General features: G+C 42.6%; 1 protein-coding gene across 1 annotated transcript in view; it reads left to right on the forward strand.

Moving 5' to 3' along the window:
* The first annotated feature begins 1,421 nt into the window (after positions 1-1,421).
* The window catches only part of GAS2 (growth arrest specific 2), an 851,053-nt gene continuing 826,087 nt past the window's right edge, over positions 1,422-26,387 (forward strand). Inside the window, exons 1-2 of the mRNA XM_085643619.1 lie at positions 1,422-1,583; positions 25,537-25,633. Of these exons, the coding sequence (XP_085499745.1) occupies positions 1,515-1,583; positions 25,537-25,633 (166 nt within the window). The 5' untranslated portion in view covers positions 1,422-1,514. The remainder of the gene's footprint in view (positions 1,584-25,536; positions 25,634-26,387) is intronic.

Consider the following 26,387-nt stretch of genomic DNA (forward strand, 5'->3'; position numbering starts at 1 on the left):
CCGGGTGGTAAACGGCTTCAGGTTCGTTGAACCCGCTCGTTGCCAGTGAAATAAGGCCAGGTCCACAAGGTGAAGATCATTTTCTCTGATTTATTTCCGAGTCTAAGCTTGAGTGAACCTCCTGGGAGAAGCTCTGCAATGTAACCGACAAAACAGCTCATCATGGAATTCCATTTGAAAATATAAATCCTAGAGCTGGTAATAAAGCAAGACATCCATTATAACAGCATTGCTTCTGGGAGAAGGCAAAAAGCAATCAGAGGCCGGCCAAAAACATATAAAACTCAGGTGCATCCGAAGGCCACACTGGTAGAGAGTTTCAACCTGGCCAGAAAGTGTGGGTCATGAAAGTAGTAGAGCCCAGGGTTCTCCAGGCCCACTGGGTGGGCCCATATGAATTAAAGGAGCATAAGGAGGAGGCCTCTTGCTTGGTGGGTCTTCATACCCCTAGAAACCCCCTAGAAGTGCTCCATGTAAACAGACTAAAGGCTCACTTTGAGATGTCCAAGGTGAGCACACTCCTTGTGACAGATGAGGGAGTGGAAGAAGAGAGTGACCCTCTCCCTGACCTCTTCTCTACACAAGAACAAGATGGGTCAGTGGAGGGTGCCAACCTCTCTTGCACCCCGACCCCAGAACAGCAGAAGAACTGTTACCAGTTGCTGGGACCGTTTGCCTCACTGTTCTCACTCACCCTGGACTCACTTATCTGTGCGTCCATGATGTTGACACTGTACATAGTCCACCTGTAAAGATGCTGGCATTAGGTGTGATCGAGCCCTCTAGTAGTCCCTGGAACAGTGGGTCATTACAATATTGAAAACACAATTACAGGCACCAGAATAAGATCATGGATAAAACAACTAGATTTGGCGGAAAATGCTCAAAAGGCTGAGAGCTGCTTGGCAGTAACCTTCCAGCTCATTTATTTATTTACTTATAGTATTTGTAATGTGTGATATTCGCTTCCTTTCAACTACTTACCACAAAAAGTATCTAGCAACTGACCTATGTCAAGAGAGGGGTGGGGAGCAGTGACATCTGTGTTTTTTGCAGAGAACACTTCTAGTCCTCATGCGGTTTTACGTGTCCCATCTTAAGAATGGTTATTCGAGTGCACGCAGGCTTCATACTGTTGGGATGAAAACACCGCAGGTTAAAAATCACTTTTATGACTTTGTGCGTTAATTCCATAATATTTATACTGCCACTGTTACTGCTGAATGACAACTCTCGTATAAATTGAACAGAAAAAATCATTTTAGTACAAACTTAAAGTGCAAACACCGAGCTGTTGCTAGTAATTAACCTGCACACCTTTGTCTCGAATCGGACCTGCTGAATTGCTGTTTCAGGCGTGCTTTTGTTACCAGGCAACATAACCCGTGTCAACAATGCACACCCCGTTTCTCAGCTCTGAATGTTTTTCACGCAGCATGGACAACCAAACTAACCCAAGGATATGACTTTGAAAGGTTTCTGGCTGGAAAGGACTCGAGCTTTTAATCTGCCAAATGTACTCTGAGAAAAACGCTGAAGGGTTAACAATCGACTTGAAATGCATGAGTACAGACACAAGAAAGGTATGCGCGTGCTTGTATATTGTCGGTAATACCTTCCACATTTGTGCATTGGTTTGTGGTCCGATTTTTACTTTCGGTTTCAGTTTCTTCTGGTATAGAACGTAGATTCGCGTACAACCTCTTGCTCCGCACTGAACTCGCAAGTGCACGTTTTAGCTGTAGGAATCCGATATGGCCACGCCGCGCGCTATGTAATGCTTGCAGTGGTTAATTAGACCTTTCTCCTGTTAGCGCCGCCTAAAACAGAACAAACTGAGGGGCATATCAACAAGGGCTTTATCTCTGGTTTTTTGGCTTTAAAAGCCAAAAAAGGAGAGATAAAACTAGCGCCCTATCAATAACAGGGTGCTAACACGCAAATTTGCATGTTAGCACCCTTTTACTCTACGCTTCCCCTTGCATCTCTAATGAGATGCAAAGGGGGCGTTCCAGAGTAAAATAATAGGAGAAATGTCGCTAAGCGACATTTCTCCTATTATCAAGAATGTCGCTAACCCTGTTAGAGACAAAAAAAGCAGCGCTAACCGCGGTTAACGTTGCTTTTTTACATCTGGTATTTTTCTGACTTAGCCATGATATCCTATGGAAGGAGGATATCATGGCTAAATTTGCCTGTCCCTATCAACAAGGTAACGTGAGATTATCGCTGGGTTTCCAGCGATAATCTCACGTTAGCCTGTTAGCGTGAGGATTTTTATCGCTATTGAGATAAGCGTTGCTGATAGCACGCTATCTCAGCGATAAAAATTCACGCTAGCCGGCGATAATTATCCTAGCGCTAAGTGCGCTTAGAGATAATTATCACCTGTTGTTGTTGATATGCCCCTATGAAAGTCAAAGCCAGAGCTGCCGATTTAGGAGCTGGGGAACCAGGCTCGAGTCTTGGCGTGGGCTCAACATCCTGTGATTCTGGGAAAATCTCTTAATCTCCCTTTGCCTATCTTAAATTTATTAGGCGCATATTAACAACCGTGCTTAGCGATAATTATATTATCACAGGCGATCTCTGTTATTTATCGCCCTGGTAGCACGTTATTAACAACGTGTTACTTCAGGGCGATACAAATTCCAGAGATAGCGAGGTTATCGCCCTTTTGCAGGGAACATTGCTGGTTTTCCAGCGATGTTTCCTGCAAAAGGGCGATAACCTTGCTGATACGACCCACAGGCTCGTATCAGCATAATCCACCCCCTATGATCTACTGTGTGCTAAAATCATGTGGGCTGGCTTGTAAACATCGCGATGTAAACATCAGCGATATTTGCAAGTTAGTCCATCTTGGGTATGCCCAGTAACGTCCACTTTGCATCTCATTGGAGATGCAAAGTGAGGCGTTGGGAAAAAGGGTGCTAACATGCGATTATGCATGTTAGCACCCCCTTGTAAATAGGGCGCTGCTTTTATCTCCGCTTTGTTGGCTTTGTAAGCTAAAAATGCGGAGATAAAGCCCTTGTTAATATGCCCTGTAGTTCTTAACTGGTGCTCATGAAATGAAAAGTGCCAGTGCTGAGCACCGGAAACCACCAGCTCAAATTAGGCACTGAATGCTGCTGCATCTTTAGAGTTCTCAAGTTTTTTTATGTTAATTCGTGAGTAGCTCTCTCGTCCAAGGTTCTAATTTGCATTCTGTGAGTGGATGAACTGATGGGACCTGGGATTCTTGCAGGTTCTTCTAGTTAGCCATCTTTTAAAGCAACCTGGAACTGTCTTTGAAAGGGGGTGCTCGAGAACACACAATGGGTCCCAAAATCGAAACAAGGAGCTATTCTGAATTTGCAAACACATTAAGAAACTATCAAACACATGCATACTCTGTAAACCTCCTTGATAGTGATGCATAATTGGAGAAATGTATATTTTTGTAACTGTATTGCCCCATTTAGTTAGTGAAATCCCTTGACTAAGCTTAATCTGGAACTGACGTGTCATTTGAAGTATTTGCATACACTTCATCTGGACTGTGGGGTCTGGTGCAGCACGGCTCAACTGCACCGGAAGCACTTACCTCTGCCTTTATTACTACGCGTAGGGTCAATCTATAAGCGGTTCGTTTAGGGTCTGGTGGGCGCCTGCCAAACTAACTGAGAGGTGGCCATGCTGGGCATCCGGGATGTAGTCGATGATGGTGAGAGGATGTAACCTTAGGGCTAGAGCGGTCGTCCTCACAGCTGGGGAACCGTGTTCGAGTCTTGGCAACGACACTCAACATCCTGTGATCCTGGGCAAACCTCTTAATCTAATGGTGCTAAAAAATGAATGCGTCCATCTGTAACGAAACTGGTGCTCATGTAAAGAACTCAGATACCCGATGTCTCGGGTGCAGTTCCCGCTATATAAAACTAAAAAAAAAGAAAAGATCTTTTTTGTGTGCTCTCACCGATGTGGAAGCAGTTTGTGAAAAATATCATGGTGGCACATATTTGCAGATTTGTTCTTTCTTTCCAAAAACACTTTCCAAAGAGAAGACCATAAACAGGGCCTCTTGCAGTGGAAGACGGGGAGGAGGGATGAGTTGAGAGAAGTTGGAAGGGAGAGAGCAAGGATGGATGGATGAATGAATGAAGGCAGAGGTGAAGGGGGAGAGAGGACAGATGGACAGATTAACTGATGCAACAGTTGATAGATGGGGGAATGAATAGGGAGAAAGATTGATCGAGATAACGATGTATAGCGATAGATGATGGATTGATGGAAAGAGAGATGAAGAGAAGGATGAATGCATGGAGATAAAAGAGTGATGGATGATTATGGTGGATTGATGGATGGAGGAAGGACGGAAGCACACAGCTGGATGGCGAGGAGGAAGGATGGATGAATAGACAAACGAAGGAAGATAAAGACAAAGAAGAATTGATAGAAAGACGAATGTGTTAAAAGAAAGCAGGTTGGGGAAAAGGATGAACAGATGAATGAAAAATACAGAAGGAAAGATAGACAGGAAGATACAAAAAAGGATAGAGAAGAGAATGGGGATGGGTGGAATTAAAAATATATGAGAGAAAGATGAATGGATGGAGAGAAAAGCTAGATGTGGATGGAAAGTCAAGAAGAATTGATGATGAATGGGGAGAATGTAGATGGATGGGGAGAATGAAGGATGGATGATGGATAAAAAGTAGAAAAGAAAAATACAAAGTGGATGGATGGATGGATGGATGGATGGATGGATGGATGGATGGATGGATGGATATATGGATGGATGGATGGAAGGAAGGATGGATGGATGGATAGATGGATGGATCTAAAAAGTAAAGGAAGGATTGCAAGAAGAAAAGAAAGCTCGATTGTAAAGACAGAAAGGGAGATGGAAAGAAGGAAGGACAAAAGATTGAAAGAATGATTAAGAGAAGCAAGGAAGGAAATGCAATAATTTAAGAATTCCTTCAGGGAGAGCAATCGCCGAAATGCCTGCCAGGCTCGCTTGCCTCACCCAGGTGCTCATTGCTATTTGGGACATGATCAGCGTTTGTGCGTATTTTATTTCTGCTTATTCTCTTGCGTTTTGGATAAAGGCAATCTAAAAGACACAGAAAGATGTTAAACAAGCTGAAATATATTCAAGGTTGAATTCACAAGTTACATATGTAAATCTCACGCACGCCCATCACCTCTGGTGCAGACTGACTGGAAGTGCTGGAAGGATTTGTACCCCCTCTCCCCTCCCCTCCCCTTGCCCCCCTCCCCGAATTACTTAAAGAGCATTTCTGGGGTGAGTGCAGTTTCTGACTGCTTTTATTATAACCCATGTTATGTTATGTTATACTCTACAGCTTACATCTACTGGGCACCAAACGTATATTTGCTGACTGTCTTCCACGGGCCTTGTCCTCGTATTCCTTGGGCATGGCACTTTCTGTTGCTTGCGTGGATTTTTTCCTGAACAAGTTAGCACGTTGCTCAGTATATAAGTGAATGTCCACAATGAACTCTCTCAGGATCAATCATCTGGGTCATTTGATTTGTATAGTTTCTAGTGCACATATGGCTTATGTTACGTTGTTCTAACGTGTTTAGGTAGAAGGAAATGTGTTTAACCAGAACCAGACCAGAAGGGGCTAAATCAGCCCATTGAGAGAAAATCAACCGGAATAAGGCTCCTGCCAATTAGCTTAGTGGTTTTCCTTTTGTGGAGGCATTGCAAAATGCAAAATGCATTCTCTGCTAGTACTAAGTTATGATTTTTCAAGTCAGTAACACTTTACCGTAGTAATCGGGAATTTGAAATGTAATTGTATAAATGTGTGTTTATTAGTACACTCGCTCTAAATGACACGTGTTATTGGACTAGATATATTACGGATGTACTACTTTTGCGACTTCATAAACAGTCCCGTAGTTATGCCTGGAAAGTTTTGCCACGCCCTCGTCATGTGACACATTCATTGGGCTCCTGTTTCCTCAGTGAGGTATTGTACACAGCGTCCTCAGGGGGGAAATGTAGCTGGATGTGCAAATGCACTTTTTCTTTTCTTGTCACAGAAAACGTTTTTTTCCCCATGTGGAGAAACACTTCTCTCTACACCCGCTGCAAGTTTTGATCTGCTCCAGGACTGCTAATTAAACCAACAGTGATGTGTGCCGCCGTCATCCACTAATCATGATTTTACCTATTACATCACTTATGACATGTTAAATGACAATATTAATGCCATCACTGATGATTTCAATGAGATTATCCAAGTTATATTACTCTGAAAGTTAAAAAAAGGGAAAAATAGGTGAATTTAGTGTTTTTTAGGTTTTGTTTTGAAAAACCTACCTGTACATTAGCTGTTTTTTCAGTGAATATCAGTTTTAAAAAAAAACGAAAATTATAGTCTTAGATCCAAAATTAAGTATACCTTTACTTTAACATTTTTTCATTGAATTTCAGTTTTTTTTTCGACCACATACAACTGTTCCCTTCCCCTAAAGTCCTATTTACAGCTATTACCCACTTGTACCCCCTTAGGTCATGCACACTAGGGATTAGCCAAGCTATAAAGCATCGCATTATTTTAATGTTTTTTTTTCTTCTCCAGAATGCGGGACTCCGGTGCTGGATTCAAAATTCCTTAGACCACAGAGACAGAGAAGGTCTAATATTCTTAGGGGCTTATTTATGAGCCTTTGCGTCACTTTTCGTGACGCACTAGCGTCATAAAAAGAGAGCCTTGTTGCACCATATTTACAAAGTGACGCATGTACATAGATGCGTCACTTTGTAAACCCCTGCGTCACATTATACCTGCGCCAGGTATAATGTATGCAGGGGGGCGTTCCGACGCAAGAAAGGGTCGTAGAAGTGATGCAGTCATGCGTCACTTCTGGGACGCAAATGCGTCAATATCTTACACCTGCCTCATAGCAGGTGGCAGGTGTAAGACTGACGCAGGCAAATTTCACATGGGACTTGCCCATGTGTAATGACCCATTGCTGGAGTTACGTCACTTTTGTGACACACTCCAGCAATGCGTAATTTTTGCGCCTACAGATAGGTCAGAAATCCTGACGTATCTGTAACTCCTTGCGACATAATGCGTCATACAGTAAATATGACGCATCAGTGGTGTCGCAAGGAGAGCGCAATGAAAAGTCATGCATCGCTGTTTTCTCGTAGCGATGTGTCACTTTTCATAAATTAGGCCCTTCGTTGTGAATCCATTGATAAAAATCTTTTTTATTAATATTAATTGTAATGCTGCATGGGTCTCTTTTAGGGGAAATGGTAAGTGCACCCTGTCGTCTTATGCCCTTTTTGTTTTTATTTTTCCTAAAACAGTGCTCAGTGGACCATTTTGAATAATGGGGGCTACAAGAGAAATTTTTCTGTAACAGCTAGCCAATCGCCACACTGTGGATTCGCAATTTTTTGGTTCTATTTGCAGCGCGCCCTCACATGACAGTGGCGGCTGCTTTCGTATTAGGTGCTATGCCGCTCTAACTTTAAAAGTGCCTACCCCTATACCTAGGCTTTCTTTTACCTCCAATTATTATTTATTTGTTTGAAAAACTTGCATGCTGAGCGTGGTGCCCGCTTCTGGGACACCGCGCTGTTTTTCTTTTCTTTTTTTTTTATTCAACTTTACTGGTGAGCGCTGCACTCGCTTCAGGGACACCACGCTCTGTTTATTATTATTTTTTTAACACTAATGGTGAGCGCGGCGCCCTCTTAATGGACACCACGCTCTGCAATGTAATAGGTCTCGCTTTTGGGATAAGTTTGGCCTAATTTTATTATAAAAGGCATTGCCATTTACAATGCCAATAACTAAAAATCTCGCAATTGCGAGACCTATTGCATTGCAAATGCTTTTTATACTTGTCATGATGTTCAAATGTTGATGTAAAATTGTATCAGTTAGTTTCCTATATTTGTTGCAGCCACTAACAAAGAAACATTAATTCTGTACCACAAAAGGAATATTGCAATCCAGCTGCTTGTGCAGTTTTAGAAACCCGCTCATATATATAGACATATCATGTCCATAAAGTGGACGGTGCACCCACATAGAAAAATCAGGTTCATACTCTGTATGGTGGGAAGAACGTGAATAAGCTCACAATCCGTGATGAAAAAATCTTTCAAGACAGCACAACCTGGTAATTGTGATGGTTGTTGTGGACAGAGTGCCAAAGGTGCACATCACACTCTCTCTTTGCGCCCTAGGGTGATTTTCGTCTCATATATGAGAAGTTATTGCTTACTAGGAGGCGGAGGGGGTACCATGCCATGACCAAGCCTACCAAAGCAAATTTCCTCCAAGAGATTTCGAAGCAACTTAATCATAGGACCATTCTTTTCCTCTTTTCAATGAGCCACGGTTTAAACATCTTATATCCCTGCCCTTCACCCATATTGTATCAAGAATAAAGTCCAAAATCTGTACTTCTTTTTATATTGACCCGCCATGTCCAATTTACCTATACCTCTCATAGCTCTAATCCAGGTCAAATCTGTCGGAGGATGTGGCGAAACCCACATTCTGCAAATTTCCCTCCGGGCCAACAAAATAGCATAGAACACCAACTTGATTTTATCATCTAGGCCCTTACCTTGTAAGTCCAGTCTTCCTGTAATAATCATTTCGAGGCTTACCTTGATACTTTGCTCTAGCACCACTGACAGGCAATTACTCACAGCGCCCCAAAAATCCTTGATCGCCGGGCATGTGGCAAACATATGATTATCGTCCTCGTTTGGGCTATTGCATTTAGGGCACCGTACGTTTCCACCATCCTTAAATCTGGCCAACCTCTTTGGAGTCCAATACGCCCTGTGGAGAGTGAACAGATGGTTCCTTCTTAAATTCGCAGGCTTTACCACCTTATATAGAATCAACATAGTTACTTGCCATTGTTCTTCTGTCGCAATCCTCGGCAAGCACTCTCCCCACAGGGTCTCCGGCAGTAGAAAAGGGCCATCCTCCATCTCCACAATAGCCCAATACCACATCGCCACTTCTTTTTTAATACGAACATCCGATGCCAGCTTTTCTTCAAAGTCATTATGCCGCCCAATGAGATGTTCTTTCCCGGCTACCCAGCTTTGAATCTGAACATATTTGAATTTAGAAAACTTACAACCCCAGTGCAACTCACAAACAGACCACGGCAATAAACTTCCATCTACAAATAACTCGCCCCATTTCTGAGGATCTTCTGTTTTTAATGCCTTTGCCAATGCATCTTCCGTCCAACTTGGGGCGCCCGGAGTTTCCCAAATTGGTGCTCCAGCACTAAAATATGGAATTTTTGTGGCCCTCCTGACCCGATACCAGACCGTAGCCAAATCTCTTAAGACCTTCAGTCTTACTTTTTTGAAATATTTTGGATCCGAAAATTTATACATAAAGCCAGCCTGTTTGATCTTCTCTACTCTCAACAAGGCAGAAAGTAATTCCCCTATAACCGAGTTCCCTGGAGTACCCAGAAGCATTCTACAATTCTTGAGCAGAAAGGCCCAAGAATATATCTGAAAATCCGGGGCTGCCAGCCCTCCCTTCACACACTTTCTCCTAAATTTTTTCCATGATAATCGCGATCCCTTAGATGGCCAGATGAATGACCCAATCTCACTCTGCAACTTTGCCAACCCCTTCTTCTCAAACATAAGAGGAATAGAATCAAATAAAAAAGTTATCTTCGGCAACACCATCATCTTAACCAAGTTAACACGACCGAAAATGGTTCATGGAAGATGACTCCAGCCCTTCATTAGCATAGAAATATCCTTCCTGGCTTTAACAAAATTAGTTGTGGAGAGCTGCTTTATGTCCTGAGTAATTTGGACCCCCAAATATCTGATCTGCTTTTTGGGAGTTACAGCCTCCGCTGCCAGGTTCCAGGACATGATTTCAGTTTTATCAGTATTTAAGCAATACCCTGAGACTTCGCCAAAGTTCTTTGTGATGGTATCTATTGTGGCCAACGTTTGTTTCAAGTCAGACGTTAAGATAACTATATCATCCGCATAAAGGCCGATCTTTCTAGTCCATCCTTGAAACTTAAAAGGAGGGATACTATCTACCTCCCTAATCTTACAAGCTAGCAGTTCAATATAAAGATCAAACAAAAGAGGGGATAGGGGACATCCCTGCCTAGTACCCCTCATTACCTTCATAAGCTTTGTTAATACTCCATTGACTAATAATCTAGAGGTAGGTGACTGATAGAGACGTACTAAAGCTTGACCAAAGTTTTCCCCCAACCGTAGGTGCATTATTAAAGCCTTCAGAAAGACCCAATTTACGCGGTCAAAAGCCTTGGCGGTGTCAAGAGCAACAACCGCCAAGGGAAGCTTCTGTTCGACAGCAACATCAATGCTTCCTATCAGAGAGAACGTTAGTTCCTTTAAATACCTGCCCTTGATAAACCCCTTTTGATCTTCATGGACGATATATGGAATCACCTTACCCAGCCTATCTGCCATGATCTTTGCAAACAGTTTATAGTCACTATTTAAAAGTGAGATAGGCCTGTACGACTCCATATATTTTGGTGATTTCCCAGGTTTTGGAATAACAATTATGTTTGCCTGATTCCAGGATGCAGGAAGCTCTGTGCTGCCAAGAAAAACCTCGTTAAACACCTTAGTTAATAGCGATATCAAACTCCCAGATAAACTCTTATACACTTCTGCCGGAAGGCCGTCTGGGCCAGGTGCCTTGCCTTTCTTAGCTTGTCTAATGGCCTCCTCTACTTCTCTCTGACTTATCTCCTGATTCAAGAAGTTCTGGAAATCTTCAGTTAAAGGCTTTAAAACTTTTACCCAATCCTCTATCCGCTGCCTGTCCGGAATCAAATCTTCCCTATACACCTCCTCAAAATATTTATAAAAAGCCTCCACAATATCCTTTGTTTCTGTAGCCATACCCCCTGCTTCACCTGCTTTCACTTCTTTAATCATATTCCTTATCCGGTCTTTCCTAGCTTTCCAGGCTAATAATTTACTTGTGCCCTCTCCATATTCGAAACGGGCCAGTCTACTGGCCTCCTATTTTTCTTTTACCCTGTTGTTCACCACAATGGCTAGTTCCTCTTTCAATTCTATCAGTTTTTGAACAATCTCTTCCTTCGGGGCTCTCCCCCTGTTTACAATAACTGCTTCACCCTGCCAGATTTCAAGTTCCAGACGTTCTACTTCATAGAAATAAGCTCTTCTTCTACTTGCCCCCATAGCACCCAGCCTACCCCGAAGAAAAGCCTTAGCCGTCTCCCATACACTGTCTATCCTAGCCGAGCCCACATTATGTTCAATAAATGCTTCAACTTCCTGCTGAAGGCACTGCATTGCCTCCTGGTCATACAAAACTGTACGATCCAACCTCCAGACTGAATCCAAATTGCGAGTCCCTATTGCAAGTTCTAAAGGAACCGCTGAATGATCAGATAGGTGTACTCCTACATGCATAATTTGTTTTACCTTATCCACTAATCTTGCGTCTATTAGAAAATAGTCAATTCTAGATCTGTGGCTATACTTTTTATTATAAAAGGTGTAGCCTACATTCTCCCCTGCCCTCTGTCTCCACACATCACACAGTCCAAACTGATCAATCAAGCCCCTTAATCTAGATACCATTTTACTATTTGTCTGGGCTCTACTATTCACCGATCTGTCTAGCTTGGCGTCCAACACTGTATTAAAATCCCCAGCAAAAATTATAAAGCCTGTAAGGCCCATCATCTCTTTAGCTAATTCGTCCAACGGACCAACATTGTCTTGATTTGGCCCGTAATATCCTATAACATTGTACATAAGGCCACCTATCTTCAAGTTTACTATCAGCCACCTATCTCCAGTATCTGCCATCCTGCCCTCAACCTGGCAATCTAATCCATTTCTAACCAGCAAAGCAATACCTTTAGTTACCGCCGTCTGTGGCCTGTAGAAAGCATGTTTTAACCACCGAAGTGAACCCATAAATTTCTTGCTCTCTTCCTCTGTTAAATGGGACTCTTGAAAAATCATAATATTTGCTGGGACATCATCAGCTGTACCGTAGCTCCCAACCTCCTCAGAGGCTCAATTCTTTTACCCAGCTCCCACTGTCTGTTTGCAGTTACCACAGAGAGGTCTGACCTAACCTCTATTTTTGCTTCGCCAACAGTTAATGAGGCCTTCTTCAGCGCAACCGCTAGGATCTTCTCTTTTAAACCATACGTTAAGAAGTTTATCAAGATCCTTCTGGGTTTTAAGCGATTTGGATTCAGTCTGAAAGGCTCTCGGTGTATTCTCTGGATATCTAAAGAAATCTCCTCTTCTGTTTCTTCTAGCTGTAACTCAGTTTTCAATAGATGGACAATAAAACCTTTTATATCATCCCCTTCTTTTCCCTCTGGAAGCTTCAACATTTTTAAATTATTTCTTCGCTGCATGTTTTCCAACTTTTCCAAGCGTTCCTCATAGGCCCTCTCCCTGAATCTGACCTCTTCTAGCTCCTTGCTATTCTCATCAACCTTGCCTTGAATCACCTTGACCTCCAGCTCAAGTGTCTCTGTGCGCAAGTTTAGCTCATCAAACTTGGCTTCCAATAACCCCACTGCCTCCCTGATCCCATCTTGCTTTGCTTTAGACTCCTCAAACCCCCTATGCATGTCCAAATCCAATTTCTTTAACAGGGCGATAACCACACTATCCGGATGAACCTCTCCCAGCAAACGTTCGCTCCCTCCATCCTTACTCTCTAGGACTCCCTCGGACCTTAGTGGCTCTGCCATGGTGGAGGGACCCCCCCCACCTTGACTACCCAGTGGGCTACCCAATACTCCATCTGCCTCCAGCCCCTCTTGATTTTCTTCTTCCATCTCTAAAACCTTATACCTATTTGGACTCAAATGATCAGCCCAGTCTACCAAACTACTGTTGAGCCCAGTTGTCAGGTCGGCTGACTTTAGCCCTCTTTCCCCTACTTCACCCAGCAATATATCTGTTGGATCACGACCTCTTGAGAGTACGAGTGTCTTAGGGACTGGTTTAAAGTATGCGTTTAAAGAAGGGTTGACAGTGAATTTCTTGCCTAGTATTCCCGTCCTGTTAGTTTGCCTCGTCTGTCTTTTTAAATTACTCTTATGAGAAATTCCTGTGTGGGTTTTGCTCCTCTGTTGTATATTTACAATTTCCTCCCCCGCTGCCTTTCCTGTGCTTCTCAACATATTTATTTTTTGATATGTTTTGACTTTTGTTTTGGGGCGGGTGTCCACCTCTCTACCCTTTACCTCCAAACAACCTGCAGAGATGTATCCGGAAATCTGTGGAGCCACTTCAATTTTAGGGAGAGAAATGGGTTTACTGCCTTGCTTGCTGGCGGTTCCCCTCCCCACCGCCCCTCCCGCACAGTACTGAATCCTAGAAACCGCCCGCCTCCCTCTACCTCGCTCTACAGCAGCCGGGCTCCAACGCTCCGTTCCTGCCGCTGCGATGAGCTCCTCTGGCGGCTCCTCTGGAGGCCCCTCCTCCACCGCCGCCGCCTTCTGCAATGGAATTTTCTCCGCGTCCTCCGACGCCATACACCGCCGCATTGATTGTGAAAGCGGCCGAAACCGAAAGACGAAGAACGCACACCACGTCACAAAGCGTACAGTGAGGTATTCCGAAATTCCTTTTTCTCGCCGCACACGGGTCTATTCAGCCTTGCAACACGTCACCTTTCCCGGCACACACGACCAGACTCCCTAGCTGGCCACCATGTTTCCCCCCCCTCTTTTCTTTTTTCGTAAACCCTACCTCTGGGGAGTATTTTTTGTCTTTAGTTTAATATTTACAATTGGGCAGTAGCGGCTCCTGGAGGGGCAGTGGGGTGGGCCGGGGAAGGGGCAGGGTGCGGAGTAGTAAACTCCGGATTAAGGCTGAACGGAGTTCAGTAACTAAATAAATAAATAAAACAAATTACATTGCGCGCTGCATCGCTGGTGTCTGGTGGGTGTATGGAATACAAGCGTGTGGTAGAGGTATGCAGGTCTGTGTCATGTAGGGCTTTGTAGGAATGTGTGAGGAGCTTGAAGGTAATTCTTTTGTTGACTGGGAGGCAGTGGAGGTCTCTCAGGTGGCGGATGATGTGGCGGGAGATATTGAGGAAAAGTCTGGCGGAGGAATTCCGATTGTTCTGCAGTTTAATGAAGAGTTTCTGGGTGATGCCAGCCTAGTGCGTTGCAGTAGTTGAGTCAGCTGCTGATGAGTGCGTGGGTGACCATCTTTCTGGACTAGGTGGAGATCCACTTGAAGATCTTTCAGAGCAGGCATAACGTGTGGAAGCAGAATAATGAGATGGCATTGATCTGACGGTTCATGGTGAGCTAGGAATTCAGGATGATGCTGAGGTTTCGTACATAGCCTGTGGATGTGTGGGGTATCTAAGATCTGTAGGCCACCAGGAGTCATCCCAGGTGGAGGGGTGGAGCCCAGGATGATGACTTCGGTCTTCTCTGAGCTAAGCTTGAGGCAGCTGTTGTTCATCCAGGTGGAGACAGCCTTCATCCTTTCATGGAAGTTCTTTTTGGCAACTGTGGGTTCGTTGGGGAGGGAGAGGATCAGCTGAATGTCGTCGATGTAGGAGACGATGTTGAGTCTGTGGTTCCTGACGATGGGTGCGAGTGGGGCCACGTAGATGTTGAAGAGAGTGGGGCTCAGGGAAGATCCCTAATTCACCCCGCAGCTGACCTCTGTGGGTTCAAAGTGGAATGGTGGTAGTCTGAGTTTCTGTGTTCGTCTGGTGAGGAAGAAGCTTTGTGGAGTGTTGTGTATAGGGAGTGGTGGCAGACAGTATCGAAGGCGGATGAGAGGTCCAGGAGAATGAGGGCTGCAGTTTCACCTCGGTCGAGGTGGGTGCTTGACCGGGGCAAAGTCAAAGATTGAGGCCGACCGTGATGGAGCATTGCTTGGATAACCCTGGTGGTAGGCCTCAGTCAAAATTTTACCTTTGGACTTCTGAAACATTCCACCAGTGTGGATTCAGTGAGGGTTCGCCGGCTTGACTTTCTGGAAGTTGGACCTCCGGAGATCTTCAGCGCGATGAAACTGGAAACCGGGCCAGGTCTCGGTTCAAGGTGGCCGACTTGGCTCTGGCGGTCAGATCGGTCACCTCCTGGAGCTTTTTCCCAAAATTTCCCTTAACTTTCCAAAACTTCTGGAGGTCCTTCCAGAAGGTCTCCTGGTGGGTTCCAAATGCCCAAAACACAAATACATGGGTCTGAAATCTCCTAGATGGCCATTGGCAGGCCTGGACTTCACTTCCCACAATGCACTTGGTCAACCCTTTAAAATTCAACTGGACGCACTGCAGGAGGGGAACTCTGGCTGGAGAAGGATCAGTTAAGCTCTGTTAACCTGTAGCTGCAGGGAGTCCACTCCTTACTTCTTCTTGAAACAAGGCAAAGTCCTCAGAGCTGTAGTCCAAGATAGTGAAACAGTCGCATTCTTCACCAGGCAGGCCCATGGGTGCATATCAGGATTCCAGCAGGACAATCCTCCTTCTTCTTGTAGTTTCAGGCACTGTAGGAAAGTGCTCCTTTTTGCATGGTTACTCCCTAACGCGTTGCCAGATACCTGATGCTAACTTGACTGAGTGTATGCTAGAACCCTGGTAACCAGGCCCAAGCACCCATGTTCTTTCCCAAAACTGTACCCCTGTTTCCACAATTGGCACACCTCTGGGCCTCATGCAAGTCCCTTGTAAAAGGTACCCCCGATACCAAGGGGCTTGTGACCAGAGAGGGCCTCTGTGGACTGCAGCATGTATGAATCCACCCCCAGATACCCCTCACCTTAACACCCGCACACTGCCATTGCAGGCTGAGTATTTTAGTGCAAACCAAACTGAAGAGTCAACATGGTACACAGCCCTGTGTTGAAAAATAGCTGGTGCATCGTCATGTACCAAGTTTAGGCCGCATTTCTATACAATAGTTGCTGAATGTCAATACTTATAATCCATTTATTAATCCATTTTTATTTCATTTTCCTCGGAATCTGTTCTTGCACAATAAACCAGCCAAATTCCCAACTTTGAATTCGCGAGAAATGCCCATCCAGGCATCTTTCATTAGCACATGGAGTGCACTGTTCATCATAAGTAATTATACAGCTGTCCACCCAATGCATTAATACCCTTCGTCAGGGATAACTAAAATAAAGAGAAACCCCATCAAAAATAGTGAAGGAAACGATCAAACATCTACTAAAGTAAACTGTGATACATGCAATCATGTATCATGGTTTGCTTTTGTAGATGTTTAATGAGTGACATATAGTTGTGCTTCTGGGGCAGAGCACACATCAAGTCACCAAGCAAAGTTTTGCCTTTGATCATACTAAAATGTTGTCAAGATTGCGTAAACCTGGAGAGCATTCCATCAGTACTTTTGGCATAACACATCCCTGTGTGCCATGCCCACCAACACTCACTATGGCATGGGTAAGTCACCCCTCTCGCAGGCCTCACAGCCCTAGGCAGGGTACACCATCCAGCAAGTGCGGTCATAGCTGCAAAAGCAATATGCCTCTACAGTGTCTGTGCCATTCACATACATTGTAAATGCAGTGAAGCCATATTGAGCACATGGGCAGGGAGTCTGTCATTATGAACTCCACAGGTCCAAGATGGTTTTACTGAAAGCTGGAAGTTGGGTACCAAACTTCTCAGGATAATAAACCCCACCTAAAAAAATGGCTTTTTAAATAGGCATAAGACTACAACCGCAGATGCTGTGTAGTGGCTCTGATATTCCTGCACCAAGAAATCCTCTGGTGTCCATGCGCTCCAAAGCATAACATAACACTGTAGGACAATGCCTCTTTTTGCATGATCACCACCACATTTTAGGATGAATGCTGCTATTTTTATTTAGCTCTGTTCACTTAGACCCTGCTCACTAGGCCCCTGTGCATGTGCTCTGATCTCTAAAGCATGTTGAAATTAGCTATATTCCTAATTGAATGAAGACTTTAAATGAATGAAGCATTGCTATAGTGCACGGCTACTCAAAGGAGTGACCCAGTGCTTTAGGCATGAAAAAGTGAGTAAACAGGAGATCGTAGCCCATACCCCCCACTACAGTCTAATGTTTTCAACTCCTTTTTGAATGTAGCTTCTTCAGGGATAAATCAAATATCATCCAGCAGATTATTCAGCAAACTAGCTGCTTTAACAGTGAAGGAGGAACCTCCTCTCTGCTGTTTCTGAAAGCGAGGAGTCACAATAAGTCCTACAGAGCTAGAGCACAACAGCTTCCCAGGGCAGTGTGCCTCAACACGGTCATTTAGGTACCTAGGTCCCCTACTGTGGAGGGCTTGGTGCGTTAGGGTCTGTGATTTATACCTAATACACTGATGAACTGGCAGCCAGTGAAGTTTGCCCCGAAAAGATGACACCGAAGTGTATTTCGGAATTTTGTATAATATGCAGACTGCCATATTCTGCATTACCTTTAAACGCTGGATATAATATTCCGGGAGACCAAGGTACAGGTCATTAGCGTAGTCAACCTGGATAAAATCAGTGATATGACCACTGTAATTTGGGCCTCATGAGGAAGTAAGTGAAGAAACTTCCTAAACATGCAAAAAAATCCCAAAACAGGATTTCACCACTGCTGACACATGTGCTCCAAATGAAAGCTGGGTATCAAAAACACACCCAGATTTTTGGCCACCGCCGCTAGATGGGGTGGCGGGGGAACATCGTCAGGCCAGACCCCAACTCAGCCAGGAAGGGGATCCTGCCCAAATAATAAGGCTTCAGTCTTATCAGGGTTGCACTTCACTCTATTGGTCTTCAGCCAATCTAGCAGTGTCACCAGACAATTGGCGAAGGCTGCCCTCGCCTTCTCAGGCTCCCCATGATACACGACCAGGAGTTGGGTATCATCAACAGAAGAGATGATCTTGCTATTATATGATTCCACCAAATATGCCAAAGGAGACATGTAAATGTTGAAGAGTGTAGGACTAAGAGAGGAACCTTGTGACACCCCCCCACTTCAACACTTTACCTCCAGAAGCATATGGCTTCATCCATACCACCTGCTCTCCTCCTTCAAGGAAAGAGCCCAGCAAACTCAGCCCATTACTCCCAGGTGTTTTAACCTGTGCAGCAAGATGTTGTGATCCACAGTATCAAATGCTGCTGACAGATCCAACAGCATCAGAACCATATTGAGGCCCGAGTACAGATTGAACTTAATGGTAATAAGGTATTTTCCGTCAAAAAGGTGGTGAGTTTCTGGTTTATTGATTTCTCCAGCACCTTTAAGTTGCTGGCAGCAATGAAACTGGCCTGAAATTTGCTAAGCATTCAGGATCAGCATTAACCTTTGCTAATAAGGGAATCACCCTAGTTCTTTTCCAGTCGTCAGGTATTATGCCTGTGTCGAGCGAGCTAGCAAATAGCTTTTGATACACTGGAGCAATAATGTCAGAGATTGACTTTAATATGTGGTATCAGATCTTTTGGGGACCCTGACCTGCAGTTCAAAAAAGAGGAATTCACATCCTCCACAGATGGCAACAGAAAAGTAGCCAGTGACGGATGCTGTATTTGATCTGCTGGTTCTTCTAGCTCCAATCCTACTGGAATGTTATTTTCCCATGACAAGTTAGTCTGGATTCTGAGGATTTTGTCCTCACAAAAAGTCACTCAGTTGGGAGCATAGGGACTGACTAGGTTCCAGTGGAGCAGAAGTAACTTTAGGATCAGTAAAATTACCTACAATTTAAAAAAATCTCCCTCCCATCATTTTCGGCCTCCTAATGCAATGGGAATAAAAGGTGCTGTGAGTCTTCTTAAGATTTTTATGATAGGATTTCAAGGCCAATTTATAAGTGGCTTTATTAGAGTCCAGATACACGTGCCGCCACACTCTTTCTAGTTACACGCTGCTCTTTCATAAGCTAATTCCTTCGAGAACCAACAAGCTGACAAATTGGCATATTTAACTTACCTATAAGCCCCTGGTATATGGTACAAAGTGTAACCAGGGCCTGTATGTTAAATGTCACCAGTAGGCTGCAGCACCCATTATACTACCCTTTAACTTGGCAGTGAAAACATGACTGTAGGCCTATCATCCTAGCCTATCTGTGCACTTGAAGGTGCAATCTGAACCTGCCAAATAATCCCTCTTGACAGGCCTAAACCCTCTTTTTAATTATTAATAAGGCAATTCCAAGTAGGCCTCAGTGTTCATAAGGCAGGGGACATGGTATTTAAAACAATAAGGGCATAATGTAAAGTTATAGTTACATGGCTCTCAAATGTATTTTCACTGTTGCAGGGTAAGTTGTTCCATAGGAAATCCTTGTAATACAATATTACATTTAATAATGTTATTCCTGGTTAGTTAAAATCTACAAGCTTAATTCTAGGTATGTTTTAGAGTGTTTATTACAAGCCTGGTAAAGTCGGATTGAAATACATATTTTGGAAAAAGTAAATTTTGAAAGTTACATTTTCCTTGCCTAAAACCTCTCGAAGCCTATTTGCATGAGCTTCAACTTTCACCCAGAAGCTGAATAGCACCCCTCGAAATCTAGCAAAAGTGATCAAAAATGGAATGATACTGGCTTCAAAATATTAACTGGCTTTAATTTAAAAAAATCCTGGAAGACATGAGAATAAGTAATGCTATCTATCTTCCACAAAAACATAAAGCTCAAATTTAGTTTTTATAACATTCAAAGAATTCCTCAGTTGCATCCAGTAGTAGTGGATTGCAAGGATAGCACCATTTTGAAGTTATTTAAGAGAAGTCTCACGGGGTGGGTGCTGGTACCGACTTTTGCAAAAAGAACAAATGTTGCCATTGTTCAACATTCTGTCCATTGATTGTTCTTTTTGCATTAAAACACACAAGTACCCTTCTTTCCTTGACCAATTGAAAACATTTTGAAAGAAGCTGGTTGTGATATTACCCTAATGTGTTGTGACATTTCTCTATTTGACTAGACGTTGTTTAGATCTGCCAACTTTAGAAGAATTAAGTTTTTCTCAAGATGAATGTTCTATTGTACCCCTAAAACATCAAGTATAAATTTATCAAAAATGGTTTTCTATCTATTTCTAATCCATCTTTTAGATGTCCGACCAATAGAATGGGTGTCCGGCTATACATATTGGCTACCTGTCCCTCTCTTCATTTCTTTTGGAATATGCTGAGCCACTATGTAACCTTAAGGATTATTTTTAAAAAATCCCAACTAGAATTCATATACTATAGTTTTGGCTATTTTAAAAAAATACACTTCCATATCTATTCCAGAGCAAAAGTTCATATGTATTTCCATTTCTATAGCATTTTCTCTAATACTGCAACTTTTAAATTCTGAATACTTACACTGTTTCACAAAATGGCTGGGATAAGTGTAATGTGTCAGATTGCTGGAACTAATGTATGCTAACCGAAACAATTAGCTATTTAAATGTCATCAAATATGGCAATATTTTCCTTTGGAAAAACCAGTATATGCTTTTAGAACATTCAGGTACATTTGTATCTTTACGGATCTCTATTTTATTCTTACCAATAGATATTGCTTAATCATATATTAGATCATTGGAGATATGCCAACTTCTTGTTCTAATTTTAGATAGCTGTTTGTAAACATATTTACTTGATTCTACCTAATAAAAAAAATTAAGACCTTCAAGTCTTCCCTTTTTCCTCTAAAATGGGGAGCACCCAAAACACAGATATTGCTTATAACCTTGCTAGACTTTTTAAATAACTTTCAATAACAAACATCTATATCACCTCATATTATGGGAATTTTTAAATTATACATCTAGTAGCTCAACCTCATGACAACAACTCAGGGTTTGTTGGACATACCATTATTCTTTTCTATTTTGAAGGAAGAAATGTTATTATGATAATGTTTTCCTGAATTATATATTTTCCCTCAGTAAATGCTTGCTCTTAGGCAGTGAGATGGTTCCCTGAGATGCCAATTCTCAATTCCACTTTGGACCATCTGACCCCTCCCGCTACCATAGCGCATAGGATGGGCACAGATTGTCTAGCAGGGGAAAAGGGAATGGGAAGAGAGAGAGTTTCTTTCGTCTGTGTGTTGTTAGCATCTATGTTGTTTCTTGTCTTTTCATCTCATATAACCTTTCACTCTGATGTGCTCTTTTCTGTTTATTCTCCTGTTTAGAATGTTGAATAACATGGTTACTCAAATGCATGTATTGCCTCCCAATGGTTATCTTCTGTAATACATTTAATTATGCACCTTAGATTATATTCCATTTTCCTTCTTCATGTGATGCCTTAAATCTTTTGTGTTCCTTGAACACTCACTCAGTATTCATATTCTTTCTATAAGAGTTTTATATTCCTTGCAATAAACATCAACATCACATAGACAATGCTTTAAACTTCCATACTCATTGTCTTCTGTATGTATTTGTACTTTGATCATCACAATGTGCTTTTATCTGCGCTGTACGATAAAGATTAAAACACACAACATAAAACATCCTTGTATACAGTTCAGAAATTCTATAAATACCTAAATATTTTTTTGTACACAGTTTGCAAGTTCCATCACTGACTAAGTAGGCTATTCTTTTCCTTGTAGGATTAATTTCTTCAATATAACCAAACTTTAACAGGTAAGTTAGTGCGCATTGTAGCAGATGGGAGATGTATGACTAAATCATCCCCTTTTGACACTATATGCGTGGAAGGTAAATCCACTAGAGTTTTGTTTGATTCCGGAGCGAAGATTATAATTGTCTCCAAACAATTCTTCTCAGTCAAGTTAGATGATAAACTACGTTTAACAAAACCAGATATCAATCCGTTTGCATATGGTGGGGAGCTGATACGCTTGAAGGGTTACTTCATTGGGTCGATTAAGTATTAAAAATAGCTTCACCTCAGGTAAAATTCACATATTGGAGGAAGGTGACAGTATTTTAAGCTGGTTGCATTATTTTGGATCCCAGTGGTGAGTCTGCTATCTTATTGAAAGATAGGGTGAATTTAATCAAAGACTCTGTTAGTAATTGGTTGGAGCTTGCTATAAAAAAAGAATTCCCCAAGGCATTCAGGAAAGAGCTGGGATGCATGAAGGGTGTACAACATGAAATTCATTTGAAGGATGGGGCTGATCCGGTGTGCTGCAAAGTGAGGAATTTCCCTCTAGCCATCAGGGAAGAGATGAAGAAGGAAACTGAGAAGTTGAAAGGTAAAGGGATAATTGAGGAGGTTGGAGGTACCGAGTTGCTTGCCCCCGTGGTTGCCACTCGCAAGGCTAATGGCAACTTACATTTGTGTGTAGACCTTAGACATCATAATAAAAGTATCATCGTTGATAGATATCCTCTCCCCAATATCTCAGAGTTGTTGGTGCTAATTGTTGGGGCAAAGGTGTTTAGCACCATTGACCTCACCTCGGCCTATCATCAGGTGGAATTGCAAGAATCATCCAGGGATTATACGGCCTTCATTACTCCTTTTGGGTTGTTTAGATTCATAAAGATGGTGTTTGGTTTGGTATCAGCGGCATCCGTTTTCCAACGTGTAATGGAAAAGGTTTTAAAAGGGTCTGATGGAGTTTGTGTCTATCAGGACGATATTCTGGTGTTTGGTAAAAACATAGAAGTGCATAATACTCACCTGAGGGATGTCTTGAGGAAATTAGACAACTCAAATTTAACAATTAAGCCGGAAAAGTGTCACTTCGCTATAGCGACCATTGATTATTTGGGACACACCATAACAGATGAAGGAGTATATCCCAAAGCAGACATGGTAAACACTATCTCAGGGATGGCTACTCCCACTTCACGTGAGGAACTCATGAAGGGGCATATTAACAAGCCAGGCGATATAATTATCGCCGCTGTAGCGGCAGAATACTGCCGCTAAAACGGCGATAATGGGCTTGATAATATGCTCTATGGAATTCCAATTGAAGCCCATGTTAGATGTCCTTCACATCTAACATGGGTTTCATTTGGAATTCCACAGAGCATATTATCAAGCCCATTATCGCCGTTTTAGCTGCAGTTTTCTGCCGCTAAAGCGGCGATAATTATATCGCCTGGCTTGTTAATATGCCCCGAAATTTCTTGGTATGTTAGAATATTATAATACATTTGTGGAGAACTTTGCAGAGTTTAGTGCCAACATGAGAATGTTGTTAAGGAAGGGTGTGGAGTTTAAGTGGAATGAAGCGTGTGAAAAGGAGTTTACCATCTTGAAAAGTAAACTCAATGCAGCTTCCAAGTTGAAAAGTTAAGATCCCCAGAGAGAAACAATAGTTACCACAGATGCAAGTCTGAAAGGTCTAGGTGAGGTTCTACAGCAAAAAGAAAGTGAAGGCGTTAATACCATCATGTTCATTTTGCGTGGGTTGAGGGAGGCTGAATCTAGATATTCCGTCATAGAGAGAGAAGCTGTTCCTGTATACTTGGCAATCAAAAAGTTGAAGAAGTTTCTGTGGGGCATAAGGTTTGAGGTACGGACTGAGCACAAGCTTATTTGTGAGACTTTCATGATGAAGGGGATTGATTTGGTGTCTGGTAGAATATCTAAGTGGGTGGTAGTGTTGCAAGAGTATGATTTTTGTATGAAAAACATACCTGAAGTGGATAATTGTGGTGCTGATTCTCTTTCCAAGTTGGTGTCAAATGTGAATGGTCAATATGAGGAGGATGATAAGTTTGATGATGAATTTGAGTTTGTATGTGTTTTGGACAACCAGGTCATCTCAGAGGAACTTTGGAGAGAAGAACTAGGTCAGGATGCTGTGTTGAGTGAGGTGCTTTCTCTTGTGAGGAATGGGTGGCATGCCAAGAGAAAATCTTTTGATCAGTGTGGCAAATTTTGGGGTCTGAAGGATGAGTTGAACATGTGTGGCAACTTAATGTTATGGGGGACTCGTTTGGTTCCTCCCTCCAAATTTTGTGAGAAGTTGATTGATCTTGCACATGTCTCACATCAGGGGATGACTAAAACTAAGCAGAGATTGAGGTTATCCTAACTGTGGCCGGGAATGGATATTCAGGTGTGAGATTGTTTGTCGTGTTCTCTGAGTGATAAGACTACGGTCACGAGAGTTCAACCCATGGATGTCAGGTCTCATCCCTTGGGTCCGTGGAAAGAGATCGCTCTTGACATTTTGTGTCCCATTAATGGGGAGGGACAGCAAGCCTGCATGATGGTAGTGGTCGATTTATTTTCACGTTGGCCTGCACGACGAGTATTGAAACCAAACACGCCATTATGTTCCTAAAGTCTCTGTTTGCAAGAGAGGGCATTTCTGAGTCGATATTGACTAAAAATGGTATCCAATTAGTTTAGCAAGAAATGGAATAGTTTCTGAGGAAGTGTGGTGTCAAACATAAGAAGTGCGCTCTTTACCATCCAGAGTCGAATGTCATGGTGGAAAAATTTAACAAGGTTGTGAAAGGACCCGTTGGCATGGCAAAATCTGGCGGATTGAATTGGAGGGAAGAACTCAATCAAAAAGTGGAAATGTACAGGTTGACCCCACACTGTGTTACTGGTAAAACGCCTTTTGAGCTGTTTAGAGGAAGGCCTCCAGTTACGTTTGTGGAGCCTGCTTGGGTGATAAATCTAGCAGGCGCTGGGGTTGAGAAGGGTCCTGATGTGTTGGGTTGGAGCGATAGGAAAGTAAGAAAGTACAGGCAAGAAAGTTACAATAACATAGTAGAAAAGCTGTAAAAATAACAGTTGTATCTGTGGGTGATTTGGTGATGATCAGACACTCTGGTTTGTTTGCGAATTCTTCAAAGTTTTCCAAACCCATCCAGGTTGTCAAGGTATTTGACAATGCTGTTAAAACTCAAGATCATCGAATTTGGAACTTTGGCAGAGTCGTGGTCTACAAGGTTCCTTCTGTGAATTATGATGAGGGTAAGATGGTTGGTGGAAAAGAGTCAACGTGAGATGCCTGTAATGCAAAAGCATCTGTAGGCCATACCAATGAAGCTGAAAGGAAAGATGTGCTAAGGAAATCTCTGAGAGTTGGGAGTAAACTTTTCTATTTAAGGAACTATGTTCTTTGATTGTGTCGTCTTTATCCTCATCTCTTGTTTTTAGATTCATCTCTTGTTTTTAGATTCATCTCTTGGACATTACATGTTCTGCATTCTTCAAAGTACATGTATACAGTTTAAGGTGTAATATTATTGGAAGGAGGTGTGTGGCATCTTGGTTACAAGGGGTGGTTATCTCCTGGGTAACATAGGAATGTGAGCTCTGCTATGGCAACCCTGTCATGACAGAGATTAGAATTTAGGTGTTTGAAGAAAACTTCAGTTGCCCAGGATTCTTGTTGGGTCTGGATGGGATCATCTATATGGAAGAAGAAGCTGTGTTTTTCCCTCAATGTGTCTGCTGTCTCATCTGTCTTCTGATGATATGAGTGACCACCCTCCTACAAACCACCACCGTAGTATTCTGTAGATGGTTCTACACTCAATGTTCATTTTATTTTACAGGTTTTCACATTGATGGGCAGCAAGCAAAGATGCCAGAATAGTCAGGCTGCAAGGACCACTGAAAAATCGGGATGCTATCTGAAGTGCAGCCACTCAGGTAAGTCTCAAGAATATTAAGTACTTGAGTCAGCTTCGGCTGGTACTCTCATGAGAGTTACAAATCATACTGGTGTGTGATTTTGTCTTGCCTTCTATCCACCTTAAAAATTAAGGAATGCGCTTGCCATACTCTGTCTACAGAGCCCAAATTTAAAACCCTATATCCCAATGTCCGGGAGCATATATTCCTGACAGTGGTTCTCTCACGTAATTGGGGCTACAGTTGCAAAGCAAAATTGAGACTGTTTTCAGATAAATCGAGGGATGGTGCGAGGGGGCACACCTCGGTGCTACGTCTTAAGGGTCCATAGCTGGCACCTGCAACACTATGAAATCAGATCACAACTCTCTCTTATAAAGGTTTCCTGGCTTCCTTTTAACTTATAATTCCCAATATCTCAGTAAACCATATATCATATATTATAGACACTCTGTTCACAATGGATTCTATAACACTAAAAGTCTTGACTGCTTGCAGAAATGTGCAGTACCAGAAGATCCAACACTCTGATACAGACTTTCTCCTACATCATCCCAACAACTTATAAAAAAAACTCACATACAGTATATGATGGCTACAAATCTAATATCCTTCGACAAAATCTTTAAGATTTTACCCTTCCCAGCCCATCTCTTGTCACACAAACCACAATTCTGCTGTTCATGTCTTGTTGTGTATGTAGGAAAGTGGATTATTATGTGGGGAGGGCTGTCACCCACCTCAACAAATAATGACATTAGCGTATCAAGGT

This window comes from Triturus cristatus, chromosome 3_1 (genome assembly GCF_964204655.1).
Source record: "Triturus cristatus chromosome 3_1, aTriCri1.1, whole genome shotgun sequence".
Taxonomy (NCBI): Eukaryota; Metazoa; Chordata; class Amphibia; order Caudata; family Salamandridae; genus Triturus; species Triturus cristatus.